Source organism: Amblyomma mixtum, chromosome 8, assembly GCF_055824585.1.
Source record: "Amblyomma mixtum isolate Tamu chromosome 8, ASM5582458v1, whole genome shotgun sequence".
Lineage (NCBI taxonomy): Eukaryota > Metazoa > Arthropoda > Arachnida > Ixodida > Ixodidae > Amblyomma > Amblyomma mixtum.
The window spans coordinates 8,175,682-8,203,097 of NC_143019.1; the positions used below are offsets into that span (position 1 = coordinate 8,175,682).

At 46.6% G+C, this 27,416-nt stretch overlaps 2 protein-coding genes across 2 annotated transcripts in view; one reads left to right on the forward strand and one right to left on the reverse strand.

Annotated features, from left to right (window-relative positions):
* Positions 1-10,989, forward strand: part of LOC149331259 (uncharacterized) — a 45,861-nt gene extending 34,872 nt beyond the window's left edge. Inside the window, exons 11-13 of the mRNA XM_089555919.1 lie at positions 4,699-4,875; positions 6,432-6,545; positions 10,846-10,989. Coding sequence (XP_089412045.1) covers positions 4,699-4,875; positions 6,432-6,545; positions 10,846-10,989 — 435 coding nt within the window. The remainder of the gene's footprint in view (positions 1-4,698; positions 4,876-6,431; positions 6,546-10,845) is intronic.
* Positions 10,990-18,542: 7,553 nt separating this feature from the next.
* Positions 18,543-27,416, reverse strand: part of LOC149331261 (uncharacterized) — a 38,244-nt gene continuing 29,370 nt past the window's right edge. The window contains exons 8-11 of the mRNA XM_089555920.1: positions 24,418-24,535; positions 21,660-21,836; positions 20,747-20,860; positions 18,543-18,683 (exon numbers count right to left, since the gene is read on the reverse strand). Coding sequence (XP_089412046.1) covers positions 18,543-18,683; positions 20,747-20,860; positions 21,660-21,836; positions 24,418-24,535 — 550 coding nt within the window. The remainder of the gene's footprint in view (positions 18,684-20,746; positions 20,861-21,659; positions 21,837-24,417; positions 24,536-27,416) is intronic.

The window sequence follows — 27,416 nt, forward strand, 5'->3', positions numbered from 1 at the left end:
AGCTCTTGATTGTCATGAAGCAAGCTTTGTGGACGGAGAAATAGATGGATATATGCTCGACTTGCTGCGCCAATGACTGGTTCTCAAAGACGAGGACTGCGCAAGTATTTCGCGAGGTTTTCACAGTTGTGGGAGCCGTTACAAGCGAGAGGAACGGGATGATCTCCCGCATAAGTGATAAAGAAATTCCCGCCGGTTGCTAAGGATGGGAGGAGGTTGTGCTTTTACAGTCTCCTTTCCAAGCACCCGCTCCATTGCTTTCGCAGCTCGAAGGGTCACGGCGACGCCGCGAAACGCAGAAACGGGCGCCTAAGAACTGCGCTCTTAACTTACAAATATCCAATTATGGATGGCGCCTGACGAGGAGGCACTGTCTGTCGGCTACCAGTCACCACGCGCCTACTGTACTGATTCAGAGAAATGTATAAAAAAATGCCATAGATAAATGGTAGCGCTTAATATGTCCGTCATATCTGATCCTAAATATAAAACATGGTTGGGTTTAGAAAGGTGTAATCTCCCAAAGTGACCCAGGCTATGAGGGACACCGTAGTGAAGGGCTCCGGAAATTTCGACCACCGGGGGGTTCTTTAACGTGCACTGACATCGCTCAGTACACCGGCCTCTTGAATTTCGCCTGCATCAAAATTCGACAGCCACGGCCGCGATCGAACCCGTGTCTTTCGGGTCAGCAGCCGACCGCCGTAAACACTGAGACACTGCGGCGGCTTAAATGTACCAGAAGAGTGAGTCTGCTTGAGGCAGATGCGAAGAGAAGAACTGAGTGGAGCACATGAGCAAACATGGCCTTTTTATTAAAAGATAAAAAATTTTGCCAGGGTACGCAGACGGAAACTGCAGGGAAGAATGAACCTTAAGTAAAAAAATTCACGGGGGCACTTTGACTGTCTAAAGTAGGTAGAGGCGGAAGCGTTTTCCGCACCACTTTGACTGCTTCTGTGGCACCGGTGGCGTCACATATAATTGAGTACTAATTACTAAGTGATGACAAATCACTAATCAATGGTTAATTAGTGATTAATGCCTGAATACTAATTAACTGCTAATTAATGACGCTTAAGCTTCGCCTTTAGGAGTGGAACGCGACAGCGCGTTGTAGCGCTGCCAGGGAGACCACGGAACGCCACCACCCGTTCGGCGCGATGCCTTGCCCTTTGAACGCAACGCTTTTTGAGGAAAGGAAATGGCGCAGTAATTCTCCGTCATCGCGGTGGACACCTGAACCGCACCGTAGAGGAAGGGAGGAAGTGGGAGTGAAAGAAGATAGATAAAGAGGAGCCGTAATGAAGAAAATGAAAATTGTATTTGAGGAAAGGAAATTACGCAGTAACTGTCTCACAAAATTCAGGGGGGCACTTTTTTGACCTAAAGTGTGGTCACTGATGGCCCTAAGAGTGGAACACGACAGCGTCTTGCAACGCTGCCAAGGAGTCCATAGAACGCCATCGCCCATTCGGTTCTACGCCTCGCTCGTCAGTAAATTGGTTTTTGAGGAAAGGAAATGTATCTGTCTCTCATTTGTCGGTGGACACCTAAACCTCGCGGGAAGGGAATGGAGGAGGATGAGAGTGAGTGAAGACACCGTATTCACTAGACGCGCCTTTGTTCATTCGAAACCATCGAGCTGGCATGGCGCAGTGGATGGCATGCTCGTCTCTCACGCCGAAGACCGGGGTTCGATTCCTGAGCGCGACCAATTTCTTAATCGGTTTTATTTATTTATATGGCCTGACTAGTAAAGCTAATTAGGCTAATTGAGTAATTAAGCAATTAACTAAGTTCAGTCCCATTTAATTGGAGCATCACTATACGATCCCTTCAAGTGGTTGCATGGTTACTAGCCAAAGTACAATTGGCCTCGTTTGAAATTTGCGCACTTTGACGTCACGACCGTTTCCACCAATTGAAAAGCGTGACATTTTCTGTCGACAACTGCTGCTTACAACGATGAGACATTAAAGGATTCCGCCTTAAAAAAACCACTGCCGTTTGAATACAAGATAAATTGTGTGCTTAGGCCGGTGCCTGGCTTCGTACTTTAAGGCGGAAGCCTTTAATGCCTCATCGTTGTAAGTAGGAGCTGTCGACAAGAAATGTCACGCTTTTCAGTTGGTCGAAACGGTCGTAACGTCACAGTGCGCGAATTTCAAACGGGGCCAATTGTACTTTGGCTACTAACCATGCAACCAATTAAAGGGATCGTATAGTGATGCTCCAAGTAAGTTTGAGTATAGTTAATTGCCTACTCAACCAATTAGTCCAATTAACCTATCTAGTCAGACCAGATAAATAAATAAAACCGAATAAGAAATTGGCCGAGCTTGGGAATTGAACCCCGGTCTCCGGAGTGCGAGTCGAGCACGCTACCACTCCACTATGCCAGCTCGATGGTTTGGAATGAACGAAGGTGCGCCTAGTGAATCTTCGTTCACTCCCATCTTCCTCCCTTCCCGTTACGGCGAGGTTCAGGTGTGCACCGAGATATGCGAGACAGATACATTTCCTTTCCTCAAAAGCCAATTTACTGACGAGCAAGGCGTATTTGTCCGCGTTCCAGATTGGTCCAAATTGTCGTGATGTCACCACGCGCGAATTTTGACGGGTGTCCACCGAAATATGTGAGACAGTTACTGCGCCACTTTCTTTCGAGCCGCCGCGGTGGCTCAGCGGTTATGGTGCTCGGCTGCTGACCCGAAAGATGCGGGTTCGATCCCGGCCGCGGCGGCTGGAATTTCTTTGGAGGAGAAATTCTAGAGGCCAGTGTACTGTGCGATGTCAGTGCACGTTAAAGAACCCCAGGTGGTCGAAATTTCCGGAGCCCTCCACTACGGCGTCTCTCATAGCCTCAGTCGCTTTGGGACGTTAAACCCCATAAACCAAACCAAACCAACTTTCTTTCGTCAAATACAATTTTCGACTAGTGTCTACTAAGATATGCGAGACAGTTAATGCGTAATTTCCTTTCCTCAAATACAATTTTCATTTTCTTCATTACGGCCCCTCTTTCTTCTTTCACTCCACTTCCTCCCTTCCTGTACAGTGCGGCTGAGGTGTCCACCGAGACGACAGAGAATTACTGCGCCATTTACTTTCCTTAAAATGCGTTGCGTTCAAAGGGCAAGGCGTCGCGCCGAACGGGTGGTGGCGTTCAATGGACTCCGTGGCAGCGCTACAGCACGCTGTCGCGTTCCACTCCTAAAGGCGAAGCTTAAGCGTCATTAATTGGCAGTTAATTAATGCACCAACAAAATGTGAAGTGAACAATCGCGTAGCAGAATGCAGCACTCAGGCTTTCGCCTTTCAGCACTTTAGCCGCTAAAGTTCCTCGTAATTTTGTAACAAAAACAGCGCCGCACGGACGCTATCTCGCCAGCGCGCCCCTCTTTCTCTTCCTTCTTTCACTCCCACTTCCTACCCTTCCTGTAAGGTGAAGTTGGGGTGTCCACCGAGATGAGAGGGAATTACTGCGCCATTTTCTTTCCTCAAAAAGCGTTGGTTCAAAGGTGTTTCAAACCGCAAGGCGCCATGGCAAGGCTTCGCGCCCGCCGAACGGGTGATGGACCAGCTGTTGCGTGGACTCCCTGGCAGTGCTACAACACGCTGTCGCCTTCCACTCCTAAATGCGAAACTTAAGCGTCAATAATTAGCAATTAGTTAGTATTTGCCATTAATCAGTCCGGAGCCCTCCACTACGGCGTCTCTCATAGCCTTAGTCGCTTTGGGACGTTAAACCCCATAAACCAAACCAAACCAGTAATTAACCATTAATTAGTAAGTTGTCATTACTTAGAAATTAATTTTTATGTGTGGCGTCAACATGTGGTGATATCACCAGTGCTACAAAGGCAAAGTGGGGCTGAAAACGCTTTCGCCTCAATGCGCTTTAAACAAAGTGCCGCCTGAATTTCTTTTCTCCTCTGCTTAGTACGCTTAATGCAAGAGCAAGAAGTTTAACAATTTGTTTGCCCCGCCCCTGGTCAGTTATTCGTTTTATACGCCTACCCTAAAGTGCACTATTTACCACCTTTGCCAACAATGTAGAGTAGAAGGGGTTCATTTGCAGCTAAGGCCTATGGCGCAGTGCACACCGGTAGCGTTCTGTACCTTAGATATTGTAAGAGGAATTCTCATTATCGACTCCTCCCCCCCCCCCCCCCTTGGAAATAAAAAAACCTTAACTTATCAGGAATGCCACAAGAACCGCTCAGCACGTCTTAGAAGGAGACCTTTTCAGCTGTTTGCTTTCGACGAAGGATCTGCATGTTTGCCTATGGTAAGAATATCTGAGGCCAAGCGACACCAGTCTATGCTGCGCTCTTACTGTTCAAGCCGGCCCGAATGCGCCCTGCAAGGCGCCATACATGTGCTTAGGAAAGGCAACTTCACGAAGTGCCGGCATTGGCATTGCCAGGATTTCTTAATCTTTGTCTTTAGCTAGACATGTTTCCCTAACATTTGGAGAACAGAACTATGTCGTTAATTATCGCAGTCAGAACTAAAGAAGGTTGCTGAAAATAACATGCCTTTAGTCCTTTACCTGTGCTTCATTAATTGCTGTTTCGTGGGGCAACAATATTAACACCTCGTTATGAAGATGAATAGACATCTTATAGCGAGGGAATGATCCATTTCTGCGAAGAAGGTGCGAGAAAAATACCCGCTTTTTTTTTCTTTCAGAACATAATGATGAATCTTTTAAAGAAGACCAACCAGTACCCTGACAAGAACAAGATTGTTGGCATGACGTTGGAAATGGCAGCCATCGCTTACAGGTATCACAAGAATATCTCTAAGCCCTCGGACGTCCGGCTCTACGAAGCATGCACCCAGTACGCGCTTGTACCCGTGGATGTGGTAAGCTCCGCTTGATTCCGTAGATAGCCGAGAAACATCTGCTACTCATTAAAGCCTCAGGTGTCGATAGCCATTCGTGCATTACTTTATATATCAGTATTTTCTCCTGTAAATAATAATTTTAAAAGCACACTTCAAAATAAACGACCAATTAACTATGCATTTAAAGAAATTCAGGCAAAATGGCATTGCGCTATTTTCGAGCCACATCAGGGACTTTGTATCTTCACATTCGTACTCAGCATGCAATAACGTTTCGCAAGCAGTGTGCGTTGCAGCAAACTTCTGCGTTACACCCTGAAAATGCCTACGTGTGTCACAGCGTAGCAGTACTGTAGAGTGGTTCAATAACATGGAGCGTGTTTCCCAAAGCGTGCCCGTAATTAATTCTGCCCTGTGAGAACCATTCAATAAAATAAAACTATTTTAAACCTCGTGTAGTAAGCTAGCATAATTTCACTACATCTGGAAGGCATTCGGCTATAGCTGAGTTGCATGCAATACAGTGCAGTACGAATAGCATAAATTCCCTGTAAAAAAAAAATTAACCAAGGCAGAGGCAAAACATAAGTTTGGAATGATCAATTAAAAATCCTGCAAAATTTCTAATTAACCGGAAGAGTCTTGCGACGTAAGCAGTCTGTTATATCTTCGTTATATCGTGTGTGTTATCGCGCACATCGTTCAGGCTTCGAAGTGGGCCAGCATATCTGCTACATTTCAAGAGCGCCAAAAACGAAGACAACAAAAAACGAGGCGAGAAAAAATGGAGCTGTGTTTGTCTTGCCTGGTTCACTGCTGCCTTCGTTTTTCGCGGTGTTGAAATATGGAATCAAACCAACTCGCACAACTTTTTGTCCTCCAGAACAATATATGGGACCACTTATTCCGTTCGTCAGTGACCGTTATTCCTAAGCACTCCTAACGCATTTGCGCTCCCTGAACGGAACCGTCTTTGCAGTCATCAATTACCCTTGCGGGTTTTTTTTAAAAGCGCAGCTCTCAGGCGCCTGTTGCTGCCTTCCATGTCGTAGTCATTGGCGTAACTCGCCACCAGACAGGTTGCGTTTCTGCTTGTATTAGTAGAGCGAAACGCCACGTGCACGTCAAGAGCAGAGCAATGGGCTCAGCGCAAGGTGGCTACCAAGGGAACATCCTGGAGAGCGGATAGCAGAGTAAACCGCCACCTTGCGCTTCACTCTTCCAGAGGTTGCGGTCGTCGTGTGAAGAGCTGCTCTCAAACTTTGTATTACCGACTATCGTTATCGTGTGTCCATTTTCTTCGCCTCTTATCCTGCGAAGGACTTGTCACATTTGGCCCTTGATTCTGACCTACGTAGTTTGCAGATACCCAGAGAGCGTCAGGCGTGCGGGACGGCATAGTGTAGTGGCAGCGTAGATCACAAGTGGCTAGCACCCGACTGTGTGAAACATAATGGCGTATTCTTGTTCATCTGAAACGAGAAAGCCGTACAAGGGGCGCCGTACCAATAATATTGCGAAACTAATTATGGTATCTAGCAACGCGAATTGTGCTCCTCTGCTATTTCTTGCAGGCATGCGACTCCACACGAGTTGCCATGAACACTCAGTACACGAACATCGCCATCATGAACGCCTCCTCGGAGTACGCTGTATTGTGGGAGACCACTAACACCACATTGCCGAAGGTAAGCACCTTAATGTATCTATAAAAGCGGGTGCCGCTTAGCAATTCCGTCACTCCCTCGCTTATGCAAAGGTTGCGGCAAACTTGCGGGCTGTCGCATGGGCACGCCTGCACCTACGAGGTCTGTTAGAAAAGTATCCGACCTTACTTTTTTTTGCGAACACCTGATCGATATGAAACAAGCGCGCTTGCACCAGCCGACCTTGAACCTTCGTGCGCATGTACGAATTTTTTCCCGCCTGCCGATAGCGTCAGTCGCTGGGAGGCAGCGTTTGAGTGAGGTAGTGCGCAGTGCTCTCGTCGGTTTTTTAGTGCAAGCAAAATGGCGGTGCGACAGGAGCAGCGCTAACGCATCAAATTTTGCCAGAAACGGGGAGTCAGCCAAGTGGAAACCGTTCGGAATATTTAGACGGTTTTCGGTGATGATGCTTAGAGCAGCAAACGGATTAAGCAATAGTACAACTGGTTTAAAGATGGCCGGACATCGGTGGAGAACGAGCCACGCTCCGGTCGGCCATCAACATGCCGAAATGGCCAGGTCATTGCCGAAGTGAACGCTCTGGTGATGCGGGACCATCGTGTGACTATCCGAGAAATTGCGGAAGAGGTGGACATCAGTAGTTTTTCTGCACATTCCATTATCACCGAAGATTTGGCCATGAAGAGAGTTGCGGCGAAATTCGCGCCGAAGCTGCTCACGGTGGAGAAAAAGCAGCTTCGTGTTGAAGTCTCACAGGACACGCTGGATTCCACTAACAGTGACCCCGACTTCATCAACACCATAATCTCTGGTGTCGAGTCTTGGGTGTACGGATACGACCCGGAAACCAAATCCCAGTCGTCACAGTAGAAGTATTCCACGTCCCCAAGACCAAAGGAGGTCTGCCAAATGCTCAGCAACGTCGAAGTGATGCTGACTGCTTTCTTGGACTCTCGCTGTGTGGCACACCACGAGTACGCACGCCCCAGGGTCAAACAATGACCAAAGAGTACAACAGGGATGTCCTCCGTCGCCTACGTGATGCTGTGCGGCGCAAGAGACCGGAGTTGTGGTCAACAGGAAATTGGCGCATCCATCACGACAATGCTCCTGAACATTCTTCGCACTTAAGACTTTTTTGGCGAAAAACCAGACCCCTGTGGTTCAACAGGCTTCTTACTCTCCTGATATGGCCCGCTGTGACTTCTGGCTGTTTCCCAAAATCAAAAGGCCTTTGAAAGGAGCGCGATTTCAGAGAAGAGAGTACATTATGGCTGCAACGACAGCTGAGCTAAACTCCATTCCGAAAAAGGCCTTTTCGGAATGCTTCCAACAGTGGCAACACATCTGGGAGAAGTGTGTTGAGTCCCAAGGAGACTACTTTGAAGGTAATTAGGTTTCCAACGCTCCAGTTATGCCATTTTGTTTTCTTTGGCCAAAGGTCGGATACTTTTCTAACAGACCTCGTATTCCTTCTCTCAGATCCCTCGCAACGCAACCAATGCCACGGGACCTGTGCGATAACTGCACTAGAAGAGAGTGGAAGTATTGTCACGCCCAGATAAAACGTAAACAGCGATGGCAGGCAGTGCCCGAACGGAGAGAGGTTCAATGGCCTGGAGTTCGGGACAAGCATTTCTAGTTCGTACTCTTTGCTGCCACCACTTGGTTATGGGGCTGAAGATTGAAAAGAAATGTGTTGACATTATCCGTCACATAATGCTGAAAAGATGGTGACAGGCCGCTATACTTGGCGGTACTAGTTGGGCGCTGTCACAGATTTACTGTAATGGCTTTCTTTAATATTTCTCCTAGAAAAAACGTATGCTCTTAAACGAAGAGCATCTGAGTGCCGACGATGGCAGTAAGTGCAGTGGAGGATTTGAGCAGATGTTTATTTATTTATTTATTTATTCATTCATTTATTTATTTATTTATACATACATACATACATACATACATACATACATACATACATACATACATACATACATACATACATACATACATACATACATACATACATACATACATACATACATACATACATACATACATACATACATACATACATACATACATACATACATACATACATACATACATACATACATACATACATACATACATACATACATACATACATACATACATACATACATACATACATACATACATACATACATACATACATACATACATACATACATACATACATACATACATACATACATACATACATACATACATACATACATACATACATACATACATACATACTGCAATCCCATGCAGGCATTTTAGCAGGGTTGGAATACAACGAAAAAGATAAAAAATACAAGAACCAGATGGGGGGTCCTAAATGAAAAGAGCGACATGTTTGACCAAAGCGAACAGCAGCTCAGCAGCCAGTCAGCAGAAGCAAAAATCACGCTGAAACATATTACGACACACTTATAGACAGACGTTTATAACTATAAACGACATTCAAATAATTTCAAGGATGGCGGAAGGACTTCATGATTTGGGAGTGCATTCCAATCACTAACAGTTTATGAAAAAAATCTGTATGTAAAGGGGTTATTATTTGTGCGAAAAGACGTTATTGTTAGATTAGGATGCTTTTTTATTGCTTACCCAGAAGGAAAAGATATGACCTTATCAAAATCAATCTTGTAATGACTGTTCACTGTTTGATACAAAAAATTAAGACGAGGCATTCGATTTCTATTTAACTAATGAAACTAAATCTGCTTTGGTTAATAGTGCGCTCACAGATGTTCTCCGGAAGTCGTCGCATAAAAATCGAAAGGCCCTTTTTTGCACACTTTCAATTTTATTGATATTGTGTGTACGGGTCAATGGCATCACTGTAGGGAGCGCTCAAAAATAAAGCGGAGAGAGAAAGGTCACCAAAGGCGCGAAGGCACCCTTAATGACGATTACAAACGCTGTAAAAACACCTGCGACATGTTACTCTACGGTTCTATATCTCAGCCACCTATTTGGTTCGTTTAAGGGCGCGATAATTTTTCAAGTTTTACACAAGCCTTATTTTTAATATCTTCTTGCCCCACGTGACAATATTGAGGACTCGCTGCATAACTATACTGAGGTAAACGGCCCTTTAGACTTCGTGCATTCGCTGAAACTGCTTTTCAAGTTTCATGAGAAGTTATATCTGTGCTTCCAGATTGCTTATCTATGAAACCGTGGTTTAGACTTCACATGCAAGCGCATGGAAAGTTTGGTTTGATCGCTACGCTGCGATTCATATTCGTTCCTGAAACGCGTACAGAAAACGTGAAACCGCTGTTTAGCCTACTTCACATGGGAGGTTTGGTTTGATCTCTATGCTTATTTCATAATCCCATGCAACGCTGTAAGACCTAGCACACTTGTTTGCGCTGCATGCATCCGAGATTAAAAAAATTGCCGACGTTTAAGTTACTTCCTAATGCGAAATTTGAGCGCAGCACATCAGCTGTTTCAGCTGTCCGATAAATTGAGGCAAAGAATGCTTTAAGGCATGTGTGTACAATTAGAGACAACTTTTTATTTCTCACACATATTCCTTCCTCAAGAAACACTCCGCTAACAGTTCTTGATTGTCATGAAGGAAGCGTTGTGGTCGGAGAAATAAATAAATATATGCTCGACTTGCTGCGCCAATGCCTGCTTCTCAATGGAGAGGTCTATGCAAGTATTTCACGAGGTTGTCACAGCTGTGGGAGACTTAACGAGCGAGAGGAACGGGATGTTCTCCAGCATGAGTCGTAAGAAATTCCTGTTTGTTTGTCTTTATATCTACCTTAGAGTCCCCACCCGCCCTGCCACCCTTGCAGGCGACAGTTCATGGTTGATCGCGAGAGTTCCCACACCGTTGTCAGCGCTAGCGCATACAGCCCACATCTCTATCTCGTCACCCCACGTACCTATAAGCGCGATTCAGGCGTCCACTGACCCAGGAAGCCAGTTATTGAGCTGATTGAGAAGCAGATTGAGTCAGGGTGGAAAAGTTAGGTGACAATATTTTAGTCGAAATGTAGCAGAAGTGGAATGTCAGTGCGTGAATTTCGCGGCACTTAACCAATGGCCCTTGTCGGCAACGGAGTGGATTCGAAAGGAGGTCGAGCATAGCTGGGAACCGAAGAAGGTGAGGTTGCTAACGAGTTACTTTATCCTGTTGTAGGATTGTAGGAAACGATGTGGTTTATATAGATAGGTTTCGCTACTTTTCCTCGCTAGGCCGGTCCGAATATGTGGTAGTCGCAGTGAGCACTGCTTTGTGCTAGAATTCTACAAGTGAGCATATTCGCAGGTGGATCTCATCAGAACTCTGCCCGCATGGCATCGCTTTTCGTGGGTGGTATTCGACGTCCACATGTCCGACTCCCAGAGGAAGTGCCCACTCTACGACAGATTCGAGCTGCTCGAGGAGCTGAAAACACGCTTTGGATTCTGACGACAGTTGCAGCACCTGAAGCTATCACCACGCTGAGAGTAAAAAAGCCACTCAAGCCTACTACGTTTATTGTCTCCACCATTTAAGTCTTCCAGAACTCAACGTCCTCTTGCGGCACATTCCTAGCGTTCGCAACAACTGGATGCCTGTCCTATGACACTGCTTCAGACGTAGCATCCCCTGTAGCATCTACAGCCAATGGGGGTTGAGGAAGCTCAAGTAAGTTTGGAGGAGCGTCGGGCAAGCTGTAGCCAATGTCAGGCAGGTGGCATTAATGAATGGGCGCGACAAGTTGCTCGGGAAGAGCATCATCCCGAGTGGTGGCTGCAATAGAAACAGCCACCTACCAATGGAATGGCGCATCGCTAACCGCTGCGCCTCTAAGCTGGTAGTGGCATGAGGACTCGCCGCGATCTATGAATGTTAAGTAGAGAATGACCTATTCTGCATATAATAGTTAAAACACATCGTCATTGAGTAATTCCCTTAAGGCGAAGCTTAAGTGTCCCATCCAATTGAAGAATCAACAGCTGCTTTTTAACGCAGCGAGTTGGGTAGCGCTAAGAGACCGGAAGCGGGCATAGTGGGTGAGGGTGCAAACGCGGGCTAATGACACTTCAATCGAAATAGGAAGAAATGGGCTTGGGCAGGGCACGTAAAGCAAAGGCACGATAACCGCTGGTCTTTAAGGCTAACGGAGGGGATTCCAAGAGAGGGCAAGTGTGCTGTGGATAATTTATGGGTGCCGACTGTTCATGATTTCCAAAGAATCGTCATGGCACTGCCCATGTAGGTAAAAAAGGCCTATAGACAGTCTTCGAGATTTGGCCGTGCTAAATAACATTGCGAAATCAGCGCCCATATTCAATTAGCTGTCACATGCAATCAAATGTTGCTGATGGTGCATAAGAGTGGCTGCTTTAGAGTGCGTATAGTTGTGTGTACACGGGAAAACCTTCGATGATTACGGCCAGATGCATAGAAAGCCTATGAAAAGAACTTTAGGCCTTTCCAGCATCATTCCTTCTTAGCGTGCGCAAGCATCAAAGTCGAATGAGGTGTGGATGAGAAATTCGACATCGTTTCAAAAGTTCCCTAATATGGACTGCTTCCCTAAGAGGTCTGAAGGAAAATTGGCCGCTTATTTGAAACAACAGCGTGCAATGAAACTCAATTTCAGCCGAAATTTTCATCTGCGGACTATGCAGCGTATGCGGACAATAGTACAAAAGAACTTCACCTAATGAGCGCACTTTCCTTTTAAGAAGTTCCCTCAATTCTCTCAAGAACGAGGTGGGCATGCACTTATTGCACAGGGTAACGTAAAAAATCTGGAGTAGTGTAAACGGGAAGGAAGGAAGGAAAAACTTTATTTTACTCTAGTCCTTTTTCCTGCGGTTTGGGAGCATCTTCAGAGATGTTTTCTCCTTGATTTTACCCCCAGGAGTCTTCTCTGTCGAAGTCGTCCGCCTCTAATCAGTGGTCGGTTGCCCTCAGTCCAGGGCTCCGCTGGCCACTGCCGCCCGTTGAGCTCGCTGTACCAGACCTTCTTGGTCTTCACAGCGGTCGCTGGACAGCAGAGTCTCCCACTGCTCCGCACTCGGGTTTTGTATTTTGGGGACCACGTCTATCTTTTGGCAGGCCCATGTGATGTGATAGAGAGTAGGTGTTCCGTCGCACCAGGGACATTTGTCCGCGTATATGGTAGGGTGCATTTTGTTTAGTATATGTAAACGGGAAAAAATAATCTTCAGCAAGAAATTCATCCGGTACGGCTCACCTGCATAAACTACGCACTGTTCAAGTCAGTTTCCGCGCTCAAGAGCGCAGTAAAGGTTTCGTCTTCACCCGTACCCGTACCCGTAACTAGCATAACGGTTATTATCCAAAGAGTGCCCAACAAGTTTTCTCACTATCATCACTTTGCAAGGTGTCAGTATAAAGGTAATTTTGGTTTCAGTATAAAAGTAAGTAAATCAAGGTTTGCAAGGTTTCGGTATAAAAGTAATTTGTTCGTGTTTCCACTGTTGCGGAATGCGACCCGCTTTCCAGCAACTGCTCATGTAGTCCGTGAGGGCGGTAATAGATTTCCCATCGGGGTCACGGAGTGTTTGTATTGGTTATGCCATCTGTACTTGGGGTGGAGGTAGTGCGCGGCTGCTGCAGGGCTGGCCAGACGTCTGCCTCGGCGATTTCCTCGTCTAGGTAGGGGTTCGTACTCCCTTGGCATTGAAGAGCGGGGAGCGGGGGAAGGGTTAACAATATATTTGTTTTTCTGAAAAGAAATGAGCTGGTCGTCAGTACCCTCAATTTTGTGTAATAGTTTGGTGACTGCCTTCGAGCTGGCAGCTTTGGAGGAGTCCGGATTGAGCAGGTGTCGAAGAAAGTGCCTTGTATTTTTCAACCTGAGATTACCATCACATCATCAGCCTGATTACGCCCCCTGCAAGGCAAAGGCCTGACACATGTCTCTCCAATTAACCCTGTCCTTTGCCAGCTACGGCCACTTCGTAATCTTCGTAATCTCATCCTCCCACCTAACTTTCTTCCGCCCCCTGTTGCGCTTGCCTTCTTTTGGAATTCACTCCGCTATACTCAAAAACCAGCGGTTATCTTGCAGTCTCATTACATGCCCCGCCCAAGCCCATTTCTTGATCTTGATTTCGACTACGTTATCATTCAACCCGCGTTTGTTTCCTCACCCACTCCGCCCGCTTCCGGTCTCTTAACGTAACAACTACAATATTTTCTTTCCATAACTAGCTGCGCTGTCCTCAACTTATTCTGAACCGTTTTCGTTAGCCTCCACGTTTCTGCCCCATAGGTGAGTACCGTCAACATACAGGTGTATAAGTTTCTCTTGAGGGATATTGCTAAACTCTTGCCACTCTTTGAATAATGATAACTGTTATGCTAGTAAGAAGTACGGGTGAAGACGAAACCTTTACTGCGCTCTTGAGCACGGAAACCGACTTGAACAGTGCGTCATTTTATACTGGTGAGCCGTGCCGGATGAATTTCTTGCTAAGATTTTTTTTTTCCCGTTTACAGTTCTTCAGATTCGTTCTTTACGATACGCTGTGCATTAAGTGCACTCCCCCCCCCCCCCCCCCCCCCCCCCCCCCCCCCCCTCTCGTTTGTGAAAGAATTGTTGACCGAACTTCTTAAAAGGAAAGTTTGTTCATTAGGTGAATAGTTTTTTGTACTATTGTCCGCATCCGCTACGTAGTCAGCAGGTGCAAATTTCGGCTGAAATGAAGTTTCTGATTACACGCTGTTGTTTCAGATAAGCCGCCCATATCTGCACACTTTTGCAAGGACGTCAAATTTTTAAGGCGAAAACCTTTAATGCCTGATACTGTCGTTAGCAGACGCGTCGGCAGCCGTGTCGACAGACGCGTCGGCAGAAGTGTCGACAGACGCGTCGGCAGCCGTGTCGACAGACGCGTCGGCAGTAGTGTCGACAGACGCGTCGGCAGCCCTGTCGACAGACGCGTCGGCAGGAGTGTCGACAGACGCGTCGGCAGTAGTGTCGACAGACGCGTCGGCAGCCCTGTCGACAGACGCGTCGGCGTCACTGCTTAAAAGGCTCAAGGTTCCAGCATGAATAAAGGCGCATCTAGAGAATGCATGGGCTTCATAAATAAAATAAAAGGAGTAAAGTCAAGAAAAGGAAAATAAAAAATAAAAATACGAAAATAAACAAAAATAAAAACAAAATTAAAATAAGATGTGAAAATAAAAATAAAAAACAATAAAATTAAGAAAAGGGGCAAAAAATAAATAAGAAACAAAAATGAAAAATAAAAAGTAAATAGAAACAAACAGTGGCCAGGAAACGCTTTCGCCTTGCAGCACTTTAGAGAGCCAAAGTGCCCCCTGAATTTTTCATCCGCACTTCAGTTCGACTTGGATGCTTGCGCACGCTAAGTACTTTGAGCAGGAATGCTCCTGGTGAGGCTCTAAGTTCTTTTCGTAGTCTTTCTGTGCATCTGGCCGTAATAATCGAGGTTTTTCCCGTTTACACACAAATACGCACTCTAAAGCAGCCACTCTTATGAACCACCAGCAACATTTGATTTCATATGACAGCTAATTGAATATGGGCGCTGATTTCGCTATGTTATTTAGCACGGCCAAATCTCGAAGACAGTCTATAGACTGTTCTTTTCTTACTTGGACAGTACCGTGACGATTCTTTGAAAGCTAAATCATGAAGAGTCGGCACCCATAAATTATCCACAGCACACTTGCCCTCTTGGATTCCACTCCGTTAGCCTTAGAGACCAGCGGTTATCGTGCCTTTGCATTACGTGCCCTGCCCAAGCACATTTCTTCCTATTTCGACTGAAGTGCCATTAGCCCGCGTTTGCACCCTCACCCACTATGCCCGCTTCCGGTCTCCTAACGCTACCCAACTCGCTGCGTTAAAAAGCAGCTGTTCATTCTTCAATTGTATGGGACACTTAAGCTCCGCCTTAAGGGAATTACTCGATAATTTGATGTGTTTTTAACTATTATATGCAGAATAGGTCATTCTCCACTTAACATTTATAGATCGCGGCAAGTCCTCGTGCTACTTATCTTAATTCATGATCTGAATTCAAAACAAAGGAGACGTCAAGGACTCGAAGAATTACAGATCGATCAGCTTATTGTCTGTTGCTTACAAGGTATTTACTAAGGCATGTAATGCGAAGGCAAGATAACCGCTGGCCCTTAGAGTAACGGAGTGGATTCCAAGAGAAGGCAAGCGCAGCAGGGGGCGGCAGAAAGTTAGATGGGCAGATGAGATTAAGAAATTTGCGAGAATACGGTGGCCGCAACTGGCGAAGGACAGGGTTAATTTTAGAGACGTGGGAGAGGCTTTTGCCCTGCAGTGAGCCTATTCAAGCTCATGATGATGACTCCACTGGTAAGTGGCTGTTTGTATTGCAGCCACCAGGCGGGATGGTGCTCTTCCCGTCTTGAATAAACATCGCGAACGAAGACGAGCACAAAAGACAAGAAAACGGACGACACAGCGCTGATTAACAACTGAGGGTTTATTGCTGATCACACAAGTATAAATACATAGGTGTCGGCAGAGAGAGAAAGGTATACAAAGTGCAAAAAAAAAACAAAAAACACAACATAAATGTGACAACAGCAACAGAAGAGCGCTAGAAATCAGCGGAGATTATCAGCCCCCAGGAGTGACAGCTCTTTTTCCAGTAGTGTTAGCGAAGGAGTGCTTATACACCCATTTCCCTGCTTGAATATGTTGTAGGCCTCGATAATTTGTCTTGAAGTTTTTTCCCGATTTTTGGCAATGACCTTAGTTCCATGATATAGCGGTACGCACTGTTTTTTCCCTGTCTTTGCCCATTCACAATCCCGACAATGAATGCCGAGGTGACCGGAATCTACTTTTGAGACTTTATTGCTGTGTTCGCTCAGCCTTTTATTGATACATCGTCCCGTCTGTCCAACGTACTGCCCTCCACAAGGCAGAGGGATGTTATAAACAGCCCCCTTATCACAAGGGACGGAGCGTGACTGGTGCTTAGTTGTGCACTTAGCCACTTTTCCTTTGATCTCATTAACAGATCGGCACAAACCAGCCAGACGATCAGGCGCGGAAAACACAACATCGACACCTGCTTTTTTCCCCACTTTTTTCAGGGAGTGTGAAATTCCATGTAGATATGGAATCACAGCGACACGTTTGCGGTTGTTGTCCGATTCCTGGCCGTCCGTGTAGCTGATTCTGACTTGCTCATTTTTAGGGCCGACTCAGCTACTGACGTGATAAGTTCTAGGGGGTAGCCTGCCGAGAGCAGCCTTTTTACCTGGTGTGAAACGCTGGAGTGCAGTCTGTGGTCGCAGGATTTTGTTAATGAGCTGTTCAAACAGGACCCTATGATACCCCTCTTAATGAGCTTGGAATGGCAAGAACCATAGGGAAGAAGGGGCTTGTTACCTCGAGGTTCGAAAGCCCAGCAAACGTGGCTAAGAGTGAAGTACAGGCCAAGGTCTAGAAACTTGATGCGGTTGTGAACAGGGATTTCATGAGTGATCTCAAGAGGGGAGAGAGCGTCAGAAAAAATGGACAGACTACGAGACATCTCGGCTTCAAACTCCAGTCCAGAGCACTTAACAAAAACAAGGTAGTCGTCGACAAATCTAAATGTTTTTACGACCTCAGTTTTCCCAAGGCGTTCTTTGAGAACACGGTCGCATCTGGCGAGATAAATGACACTGAGTATGGGGGCGATACAGGAGCCTATGCATATGCAGTTTTTTTTTTAATGAAGATGGATGAGTTCCACTCAGTGAAGGTTGATTGCAGGTACAAGGAAAGCAGATGCAGAAATCTTGCTACAGAGATACCGGACACGTTTTGAAAGGCAACCACGCCATGTCGGTCAATGCATTCACTGACACTGGTTAACAGTTCATCATAGGGAATCGAATAGAACAAGTCTTTCACGTCAATAGAAAAAGCTAAAAGTTCATCAGCATTGTGCGTCGTCAGGAAGTCAGTTACTTGGTCCGAATTTTTTACCTGGAAAGGATCGTCAACAGAGATTACGGCGAGTTGCCGCTTAATGAATTCAGCGAGGCACTTCTGCCAAGTACCCCTGTCTGAGGCAATCACACGGAGCGGGCAGTCAGGCTTGTGCGTTTTGGCAGACAAGAACATATTAAGACTTAGTTTATCGCTATTCGCAATATCCTGAGCAAGCTTAGTGAGGTTGTAATCGTTGCAAAGTTTTTTGGACGGCTCCTTGCCTTCTGTAAAGATGCCGTACTGCATTCCCTGAACACGGCATACACAGCTTCGCCTGCTTTTGACAGGAAACATTCGTTGGGCAATACAACAAACCCCCTTCCTTATCCGACTGTAACAGGGTTAGAGACTTCCCCCTCAGAAAATCAACAGTCTCCCTTACGGGCAAGCGCCTGGGATCCTTCCTCGTTCTTGACAGGACGTCCACGCCATCCACGCTATCACTACTGCAAAAATGAGCTGTCTCTCCTGGGGGCTGATAATCTCCGCCGATTTCTAGCGCTCTTCTGTTGCTGTTGTCACATTTATGTTGATTTTTTGTTTTTTGTTTTGTTTTTTTTGCACTTTGTATACCTTTTTCTTTCTGCCGACATCTATGTATTTATACTTGTGTGATCAACAAACCCTCAGTTGTTAGTCAGCGCTGTGTCGTCCGTTTTCTTGTCTTTTGTGCTCGTCTTCGTTCGCGCTGTTTATTCAAGATGCTTAACCAACTAGCCCGCCAAAACGTGTTAATGCTCTTCCCGAGCAACTTATCGCGCCCATTCATTACTGCCACCGGCCTTACATTGGCTACAGCTTGCCTGACGCTCCTCCAAACTTACTTGAGCGCAGTGCTTTCGTGCTAGTATCGTAGGACAGGCATCCAGTTGTTACGAACGCTAGAAATGCGGACGACTAAAGGAATGGGAAGACTAAAGAGTGGAGACAATAAGCGTAGTGGGCTTGAGTGACTTTTTTACTCTCAGCGTGGTGACAGCTTCAGGTGGTGCAACCCTCCTCAGAATCCAAAGCTTGTTTTCAGCTCCTCTAGCAACTGGAATCTGTCGTGTTGGCACATACTCTGGGAGTCGGACAGGTGGACGTCGAACACCACCCACGAGAAGCGGTGCCATGCGGGCAGATTTTTGATGAGATCCACCTGCGAATACGCGCACTTGTAGAATTCTAGCACAACGATATATCCACTGTGACTACCACATATTCGAACCAGGCTGGCGAACAAAGGTAGTGAAACCTATCTATATGAAGGACATTTCCTACAATCCTACAACATGGTTAGGTAACGCTTTAGCAACCTCACCTTCTGCGGTGCCCAGCTATGCTCGACCTCCTTTCGAATCCATTCCGTTGCTTAGTACAGCTAATCGACCAATCGGCAAAAAAAAAAATGCCAAGACACTGGGTCTTTTTCAGCTCGTCTTATCGCGAGCAGCGTGTTGAAGCACCATGGCATAAACAAAAAGAAACACACTTGAAAAGGCCGCCAAGGTAGCAACGGGCAACTTCAGTAGTTTGTGCGGTGGTTGTACGATAGGCAAGGCTCAGGATCTGTTGCACTGTAACTCAGTATTCAACCAGTGCAAGCTACGAAGCTGGTCAGCTTCATACGTAAGGAGAGCGAGAGGTGTCTTCAAACCCCGCTGTCCTAATCCTCCTATGTTTTCCAGATTTTAATGAAACACTACTGAAGTTTCATTGATGAGCAATGTGGAAGCACATGTATAACTGCCCATGGAACTAGAAAAGCAGCTTCAGCGAATGCGCGCAATCTGAAAGGGTTGTTTTCCTCGGTATAGTAATGCAGCGAGTCCTCAATATTGTCACGTAGTGTTTGCGACAAGAAGTTATCAAACAATAGCGCTTGATTAAAACTCGAAAAACTTTTGAGTGTATTATCGTGCCCTTAAACACAAAAATAGGTGGCTGAGATAGAGTAACATGTCGCCAGTGTTTTTACATCGTTCGGAATGGTCATAAGGTTGCCTTCACGCCTTTAGTGAAGTTTCACTCGCAGCATTAGTTTCAGCCTTCCCTAAAGTGATGCCATTGACCCATGTACACACACTCACTAATATCAATAAGATTGAAAGTGTGCAAAAAAAAGGCCTTTCGATTCATATACAACACCTTCCGGAGAATATCTGTGAGCGCATTATTAACCCAAGCAGATTTAGTTTTATTAGTTCAAAGAAATCGAATGTCTCGTCTTAATTTTTTGGATCAGACAGTCAACAGTCATTACAAGATTGGTTTTGATACCACTATATCTTTTTCTTCTCGGTATGCAATAAGACAGCGTCATAATCTAACAATAACCTCCTTTCGCATAAATAATACCACTTTCAAATACTGACTTTTTCCATGAACTTTTAGTGATTGGAATGCACTCACAAATGACGAAGTCATTCAGCCATCTTTCCAATTATTTGAATGCCGTTTGTAATTGTCTGCCTATAAGTGTGTTATAATACGTTTCAGTATGATTATTGCTTCTGCTGACTGGTTGCTGTGTTGCTGGTTGCATTGTTCAAACATGTAGCTCTTTTCATTTAGGAACCCCTTCACGTTCTTGTATTTTTTTATCTTTTCCGATGCATTCCCACCCTGCTAATATTCCTCCATGAGATTGCAGTATGCACAAATAAAAAATAACAAATAAATATCTGCGCCGACCCTCTAGTGCACTTACTGCCATCACCGACACACAGATGCTCTTCGTTATAAAGAGCACAAGGTACCTCTAAGAGAAAGATTAAAGAAAGCCATTCCAGTAAATTTGTGACAGCGCCCAGCCAGTACTGCCGAGTTTAGCGGCCTATCACCATCTTTTCAGCATTATGTGACGGATAATGTCAACACACTTCTTTTCAATCTTCAGCGTCATAACCAAGTGGTGGCAGCAAAGCGTACGAACTAGAAGTGCTTGTCCCGAACTCCAGGCCATTGAACCTCTCTCCGTTCGGGCACTGCCTGCCATCGCTATTTGTGTTTTATCTGGGCGTGACAGTACTTCCACTCTCTTCTAGTGCAGTTATCGCACAGGTCCCACGGCAATGGCTGATACGAGGGATCTGAGACAAAGAATAGGTGCAGGGGTGCCCATGCGAACAGCCAGCAAATTCGCCGCAACGTCTGCATAAGCGAGGCAGTGATGGAATTTCTAAGCTGCACCCGCTTTTATAGATGCATTAAGCTGCTTACCTTCGGCAATATGGTGTTAGTGGTCTCCCACAAAACAGCGTACTCCGAGGAGCCATTCATGATGGCAATGTTCGTGTATTGAGTGTTCATGGCAACTTGTATGGAGTCGCAGGCCTGCAAGAAAGAGCAGAGGCGCACAATTCGCTTTGCTAGAGACCATGATTAGTTTCGCAATATTATTGTCATGGCGCCCCTTGTACGGCTTTCTCGTTTCAGATGAACAAGGATACGCCATTGTGTTTCACACAGTCCGGTGCTAGCGACTTGTGATCTACGCTGCCACTATGAGGGGCGCCGTTGTGAAGGACTCTGGAATAATTTCGCCCACCTGGGGTTCTTTAACGTGCACTGACATCACACAGCACACGGGCCTCTGGAATTTTGCCTTCATCGAAATTCGGCCGCCGCGGCCGGGATCCAACCCGCGTCTTTCGGGCTAGCAGCCGAGCGCTGTAACCACTGAGCCACCGCGGCGGGGCAGTTTGAAAATGATAGTTTAATTTTATTGAATGGCGCTTACAAGGTATAATTTGTTACGGGCATGCTCTGGAGAACAAGCTTCATGTTATTGAACCACTCTACAGCACTGCAATGCTGTGACAGACCAAAGCAGATTCTGTGTATAACACAGAAGTTTGTTTCAACGCACGCTGCTTGCGAAACGTTATAGCATGCTAAGTAAGAATGTGAAGTTACAAAGTCCCTGATGTGGCTCGAAAACAGCGCAATGCCATTTCGCCTCAATTTCTTTAAATGCACTGTTAATTGGTCGTGCATTCTGAGGCGTGCTTTTAAAATTATTTACAGCATGAAGGTCTGATATATAAAGGAATGCATGAATGGCTATCAATACCTAAAGCTTTTATGAATAGCAAATGTTTCTCAGCTGTCTAAGGAATCAAGCGGAGCTTACCACGTCCTCGGGTACAAGCGCGTACTGGGTGCATGCTTCGTACAGCCTGACGTCCGCGGGCGTGGAGATATTCGTGTGATACCTGTAAGCGATGGCTCCCATTTCAAGCGTCATGCCAACAATCTTGTTCGGGTCGGGGTACTGGTTGGTGTTCTTTAACAGCTCCATCATTATGTTCTGAAAAAAAAAATCAAATATTTTTCTCACACCTTATTCACAGAAATGGATCAGTCCCTCGCTATAAGATGTCTATTCATCTCCATAACGAGATGTTGATATTGTTGCGCCACAAAACTGCAATTAATGGAGCACAGATAAAGGACATAATAAATGATTTTTAGCGCAACGACACAACACAAGAAAGACGACAACACGGGCGCGACAACAAGCGCCCGTGTTGTTCTCTTTCTTGTGTTGTGTCGTTGCGCTAAAAATCATTTATTATGTCTGAAAACCAACTAGCTCAGCAGTTAACCCTCTTACAGATAAAGGACTAAAGGCATAGTATTTTCGGCAACCTTGTTTAGTTTTGACTGCGATAACCACTTACAAGGTTCTGTTCACCAAATGTTAGGGAAACATGTACACCTGAAGAGAAAAATTAAAGAGGTTCTGGCAATGCCAATGCTGGCACTTCGTGAAGTTGCCTTTCCTAAGCACATGTATGGCGCCTGGCAGTGCGCATTCTGGCCGGCTTGAACAGTAAGAGCACAGCAAAGCCTGGCGACACTTGGCCTCAGATATTCTTACCATAGGCAAACATGCAGAGCCTTCGTCGAGAGGCCCGTGTACTGTGCGATGTCAGTGCACGTTAGAGAACCCCAGGTGGTCGAAATTTCCGGAGCCCTCCACTACGGCGTCTCTCATAGCCTCAGTCGCTTTGGGACGTTAAACTCCATAAAACCAAACCAAACCAAAGCAAACAGCTGAAAACATCTCCTTCTAAAGCCTGTTTCACATGCCAGCGAAAATGCTAGCGAATCCTGTCGCCGCGGCGGAAAAACCTGTTTTGAGTCGTCGCTGCGACGAGCGGCGAGGTTTCAACAAGTTGGAAATTTTCGCTGCGACGCGCCGCTCAATCGCTCAGTCGCTTGCATGTGAACCGGCCTTTAGCCGTGCAGAGCGGCGGTTCTTGTGGCATTCCCGATAAGTTAGAGTTCTTTTCTTGTGTGTGTGTGTGTGGGGGGGGGGGGGGGGGGGGGGGCGGAGGAGTTGAGAACGGGGATTCCTCTTACAATAAACGGTACAGAACGCTACCGGTGTGTACGGTGCCATAGACCGCAGCTGTAATTAAATACCTTCTACTCCATATTCTTGGGAAAAGGTTGTAAATGGTGCACTACCAGAAAACAGTAAATTTATGCCAGGCGTGTAAAAGCGAACTGATAAGGGTGAAAAATTGTTACAAAACTTCTTGCTCTTGCACTGAGTGTACTAACCAGAGAAGAAAAATTGGCTGTGGTTTAGCTCTGGTTAAAGCTTGTAGAGTAGCGAGAAGTACATACGCCTGCCGACACTTAGGTTTCGCTTGAAAATAAGATACACGACGGAGCGTTCGGAGGCCGTGTGAGCGGACGCGCTGCACATGCGCTCCTCTAACCTTTACAGTCGGATTACCTCATCCTAGCCGTCTGAAGCTGGTATTTTCAGCCTCCGCTTCTCGCCAGGAACCTGCCGATACCAACCTTTCCCAGTTTGGACTACCACATGAATAGGCAAGTCCATATCTTTTCATATCTGTTCCTCACAGCGCTACGCTAAGAGGCTAAGCCTCGCGACGCAGCAGCCACCGATACCGAACGCTGCTAGAGACGCAGCTTCGCGCTCGGACCACCGTAAGTTTATCCTCAGCGAGCTGCTGCTTTCCCGTGGCAGCGTTGAAAGCATTATCCAAAGGAATTTCATACCTGGTTGCCTGCTTTTTCGATCAACCGTTATATCATCGTACGTGCCAGCCATTTAATTCTTTACACGTTAATTTGTCCTCCTAACCATGCTAACTAAACCCTGTAGGATACCGCTAGCTGCCAACCAGTTATTGTCGTAACCTTACGCAAGCTTAATTCTTTAAGGTTCTATAGTTATACGTTGCCAACTTTAGTGCCCACTAGCAAGCTGTCCGCACAGGGTCTTGGCATCCTCCTCTGCGTCCGAGATCTGACAGCCGCGTATGTCCGCAACGCTGCTGCGGCTGCTAAATCTGGGGCTAGGTCAACTCACGTATTCATAAAGAAAATGGCGGCCCTGTGCTACCAAAGTGTGTCCGGATCTTGACCTGGTTGAAATGGGCGTTGTTGGGCGTTTTGGATTGTTTTGCAGACTATTAAAACTGCTGTGACCCACAGTAATATCGCACGGATCGGACCTCTGGCACGCTAGGCGAACATTTTACTGCTACAACATCTTTAGCCGTGTGTCCAGCAAATGGGCAAGCCAACATTTGACTAGCCTGTGTAGAAGCAGCAAAGGTCCCATATAAAATTTCGAAACGATAACAGCTTCACGCGGCTGTTGTATGGGCTGCCTGCACTAGTCCATAATAACGGCGGAGAGAAAGCGTCAGGGTAAGGGCGACGTTAGGCCGATGCTGGCCCGACTTACGGAAACCAGATCATCAGAGCATGTGTTTCCTACTTCGGGCCCAGAAGAGCCCGGACCACATTGACCATTTCGTTCTACATAAAATATTTCGATTATGAGTATCAGGAAGCACCCAGATCAAGGAATAGTGCACTGGGATGGAGAAGATTGCACTCACAAAGAATGGGTAGTCGCCGGCCGAAGCTGATTGCGAGCCCGGAGGAATCACCTTGCATGTCGTGACATCGTCCTGAATGCTGCTAGATGACACCACGACCACCACGTCTGCCTTGTAGCTGCAGGGGAAGGAAAACAGATCGCATTCGGGGTTGATATCTGAATCCAGAATGAACAAAAGCATGAAGATATCCTAGAAGATTTCTCCTGGTGTAATGCATACAGGGAATAAGGATTTTGGGGATATAACACTTGAGTAAGTGCCACGGCGGCGCTTTGGATGTCAGGCTTTGAAGAAGTGCCACATGTAGCCTTTCCCCATCTTCTTCAACCCCGTTAGGTCTGGAGGCGACCTTTTCGAAAACATTCATATCTACCTCTCGCTGCTAACGACAAAGTGCCCTTGGTTTTAAAAGCACAAGGTTTGCTGCGAAACCATAGTTGCACGGAATGTAACGCTTGCTGTGTTGGAGAGTTTACTGGTATACCAGGAGGGATTGTGGTACACAGAATGAAAAAGGGACTCAGTTCAAATTAGCATGAGACAAAGACAAAGTTGATAGTTTTCTTTACCGAACCTTTGAAACTGGGAAATTGCGCCAGCAGACTTGAACTCAAGAACGGACAGAGGCCGGGCGCGCTTGACTGAACTGAATTTAATACGATGAAAGATGATGTGTATGCAGCAAACCAAAAAACTGGAGGAGACACTTATGCTCCGTCTTAAAGGTATGACGTGATTGGGGTTATGCCCGTATATGCGGATTTGTTCATTCTTTACATTACATGCCTAGAGCCCTGAGAGTTTTCATACTATTTCTGGTGCAATGCTGCAGCGGTTAAGCGATGCGCCACTGCCCTACGATTGCAGGTGCTTCAGACTGTGCGCGCCAGGTTGCTGTTCCCGAGAAAACTCTCGCGACGAAACATTAATTTTAGTGATTTCGGCCACATTTGGCAGATTTTTGATGATGTCATGAGGTCCCGTGACATTGCTGGCTGCATGCCACCTAGGTGCTACCGCACTAGAAGGGCGACGACACTCTCAGCGGCCATCGAAATCAAAGCATGGATTCAGATACACCTACTCTATAGAGCAGCCAGCCGCGCTACTCAGCTATATACCTGCCTATACAGTACCACCAAATTTGCATCTTCTAAGTCGGTGTCACCCATTGTGCTAACCGCACGCGTAACACGAAGGTAAACGCCGCAAAGAAATTATTTCCCTCTTACTTCTCACTGTATGGTGATTTCTATAATAACGAACCTGAGATTGTCAGTGAGCTTCTATCAAGAAGGAATATATATTTATTTATTTTTATTTAGAACATACTGCAGGCCTACAGTAGGCCCAAGCAGGAGATTCGACTAATCATGCTCATGCATGATTAGTCGCCAGTCTCCCCCTCCCCACTAGCTTAAATCTGTATTCACATTCGAAGTCAAGCCATGGTCACCCGCTGTGGGGACAAGAGCAGGACACGATGCAAATTATTGATCGATCAGATGTCTGTCACGGAACATCCTGCAAAGATCAAATGAGGCGGGATTCACTCGATTTACCAGGAATGGTTAGGACGGCAGTTAATTCTTGCACATTTTGAAATCAAATTGCATTTGGGTTTTCCTATCCAAAAAATATACGGCTTCTCTGCCACGAAATTCCAAGATTGGTCGACAGAGGTCACGCATCCTTGTGACGTCATCGTAACCTGCTCACCGTGGCAGCTACCCTACAGGAGTGTAAGGAAACTACTCTCCCTTGGCAAGTTCTCTGCAACGGTGAACTGCCACCGTGGGGCTCCGCGTGAGCCTTAGGGGAACTCCGGGGGGATTAAGCTGGGTCTCTCAAGTGCCGTCGGTATGGTAGTCGCCGCAGTCGGTCGCAGCAGTGGCGCATTGCTTAACCACTGCACCGCCGTGCTGTTTTGGTATGCGGACTATTCGCGATCTGTGAATGCTGTTAAGAGGGTCGTGACGTCATCAATACCACGTGACTAACAGTGAACCAACATAGGGAACCGTCAAATTGACAGATCTGAAGAGCGCTGAGCTCTGGCAGGTCGGCCACCTCCCTATATTCTAACGACCCCAAAAATTTTGGAAGCAGCCTCCCCATAGGAGGTATTCAGGAGGAGGTTAATGGGTAGATTAAGGTGGAATAGTGGGTCGGATCAGCATACTTTCTGTTGTGTCCCCTTATTGCTTTTGTGTGTGTGCGCCCCCGCATCCTCCTCCTGTTATGGGAAGCCACTCCCTCCCGTGGACGCTTCTCCGCTCCCTCCTTTCTTCGGGCGGCCAGTTCGGCTCCTGCCTCGGTCGACGCTGGTCGCACCCTCATCGGCTTTAAATAAACGAAGTCTTAAAGTACCGTGTGCGTCTTTCGCTGCATTCAACACAGCGACCGGACACGACAGTGGCGACGAGAAAGTGGATTCGACCCGCGCTACGCAACGCTATTGACAAGCCATGGCTACGCGAGGGTTTCCCAATCAGATACCAGAGTTCAACGGCTCATCGTGGTCATCGTGGGTTGGACGCCTTCAGTTCTACTTTGAAGCTAACAACATCACAGACCCAGCCTTGAAGAGGGCCAACCTGCTGACGCTGTGCGGGGAGCAGACCTACGATACTGTCTGCGCCCTTATTCAGCCAAGCACACCAGCGGCAGTGTCTTACGACGACATCGTAAAAGCGCTGCAAAAGCACTACGACCCAAGGCCATCCGAGGTCTACAGCCGGGCTCGCTTCCAACGACGAGATCAACTGGGAGGAGAAACTGTGAGCGCCTACGTAGCCGCGCTCAAGAAGCTCGCTGCCGACTGCAATTTTGGAACGCTGTCGACAACAGCTACCGGGCAGGAGGGAGACGCAGCTTCTTCTGCTAACACCACCATGCTTCCCTTGGACGTGATGTTACGCGACAGATTTGTGTGCGGACTGAGTGACGAGTCACTGCAGCAGCGCCTGTTCGCTGAGAAGGACCTCACATTCAGC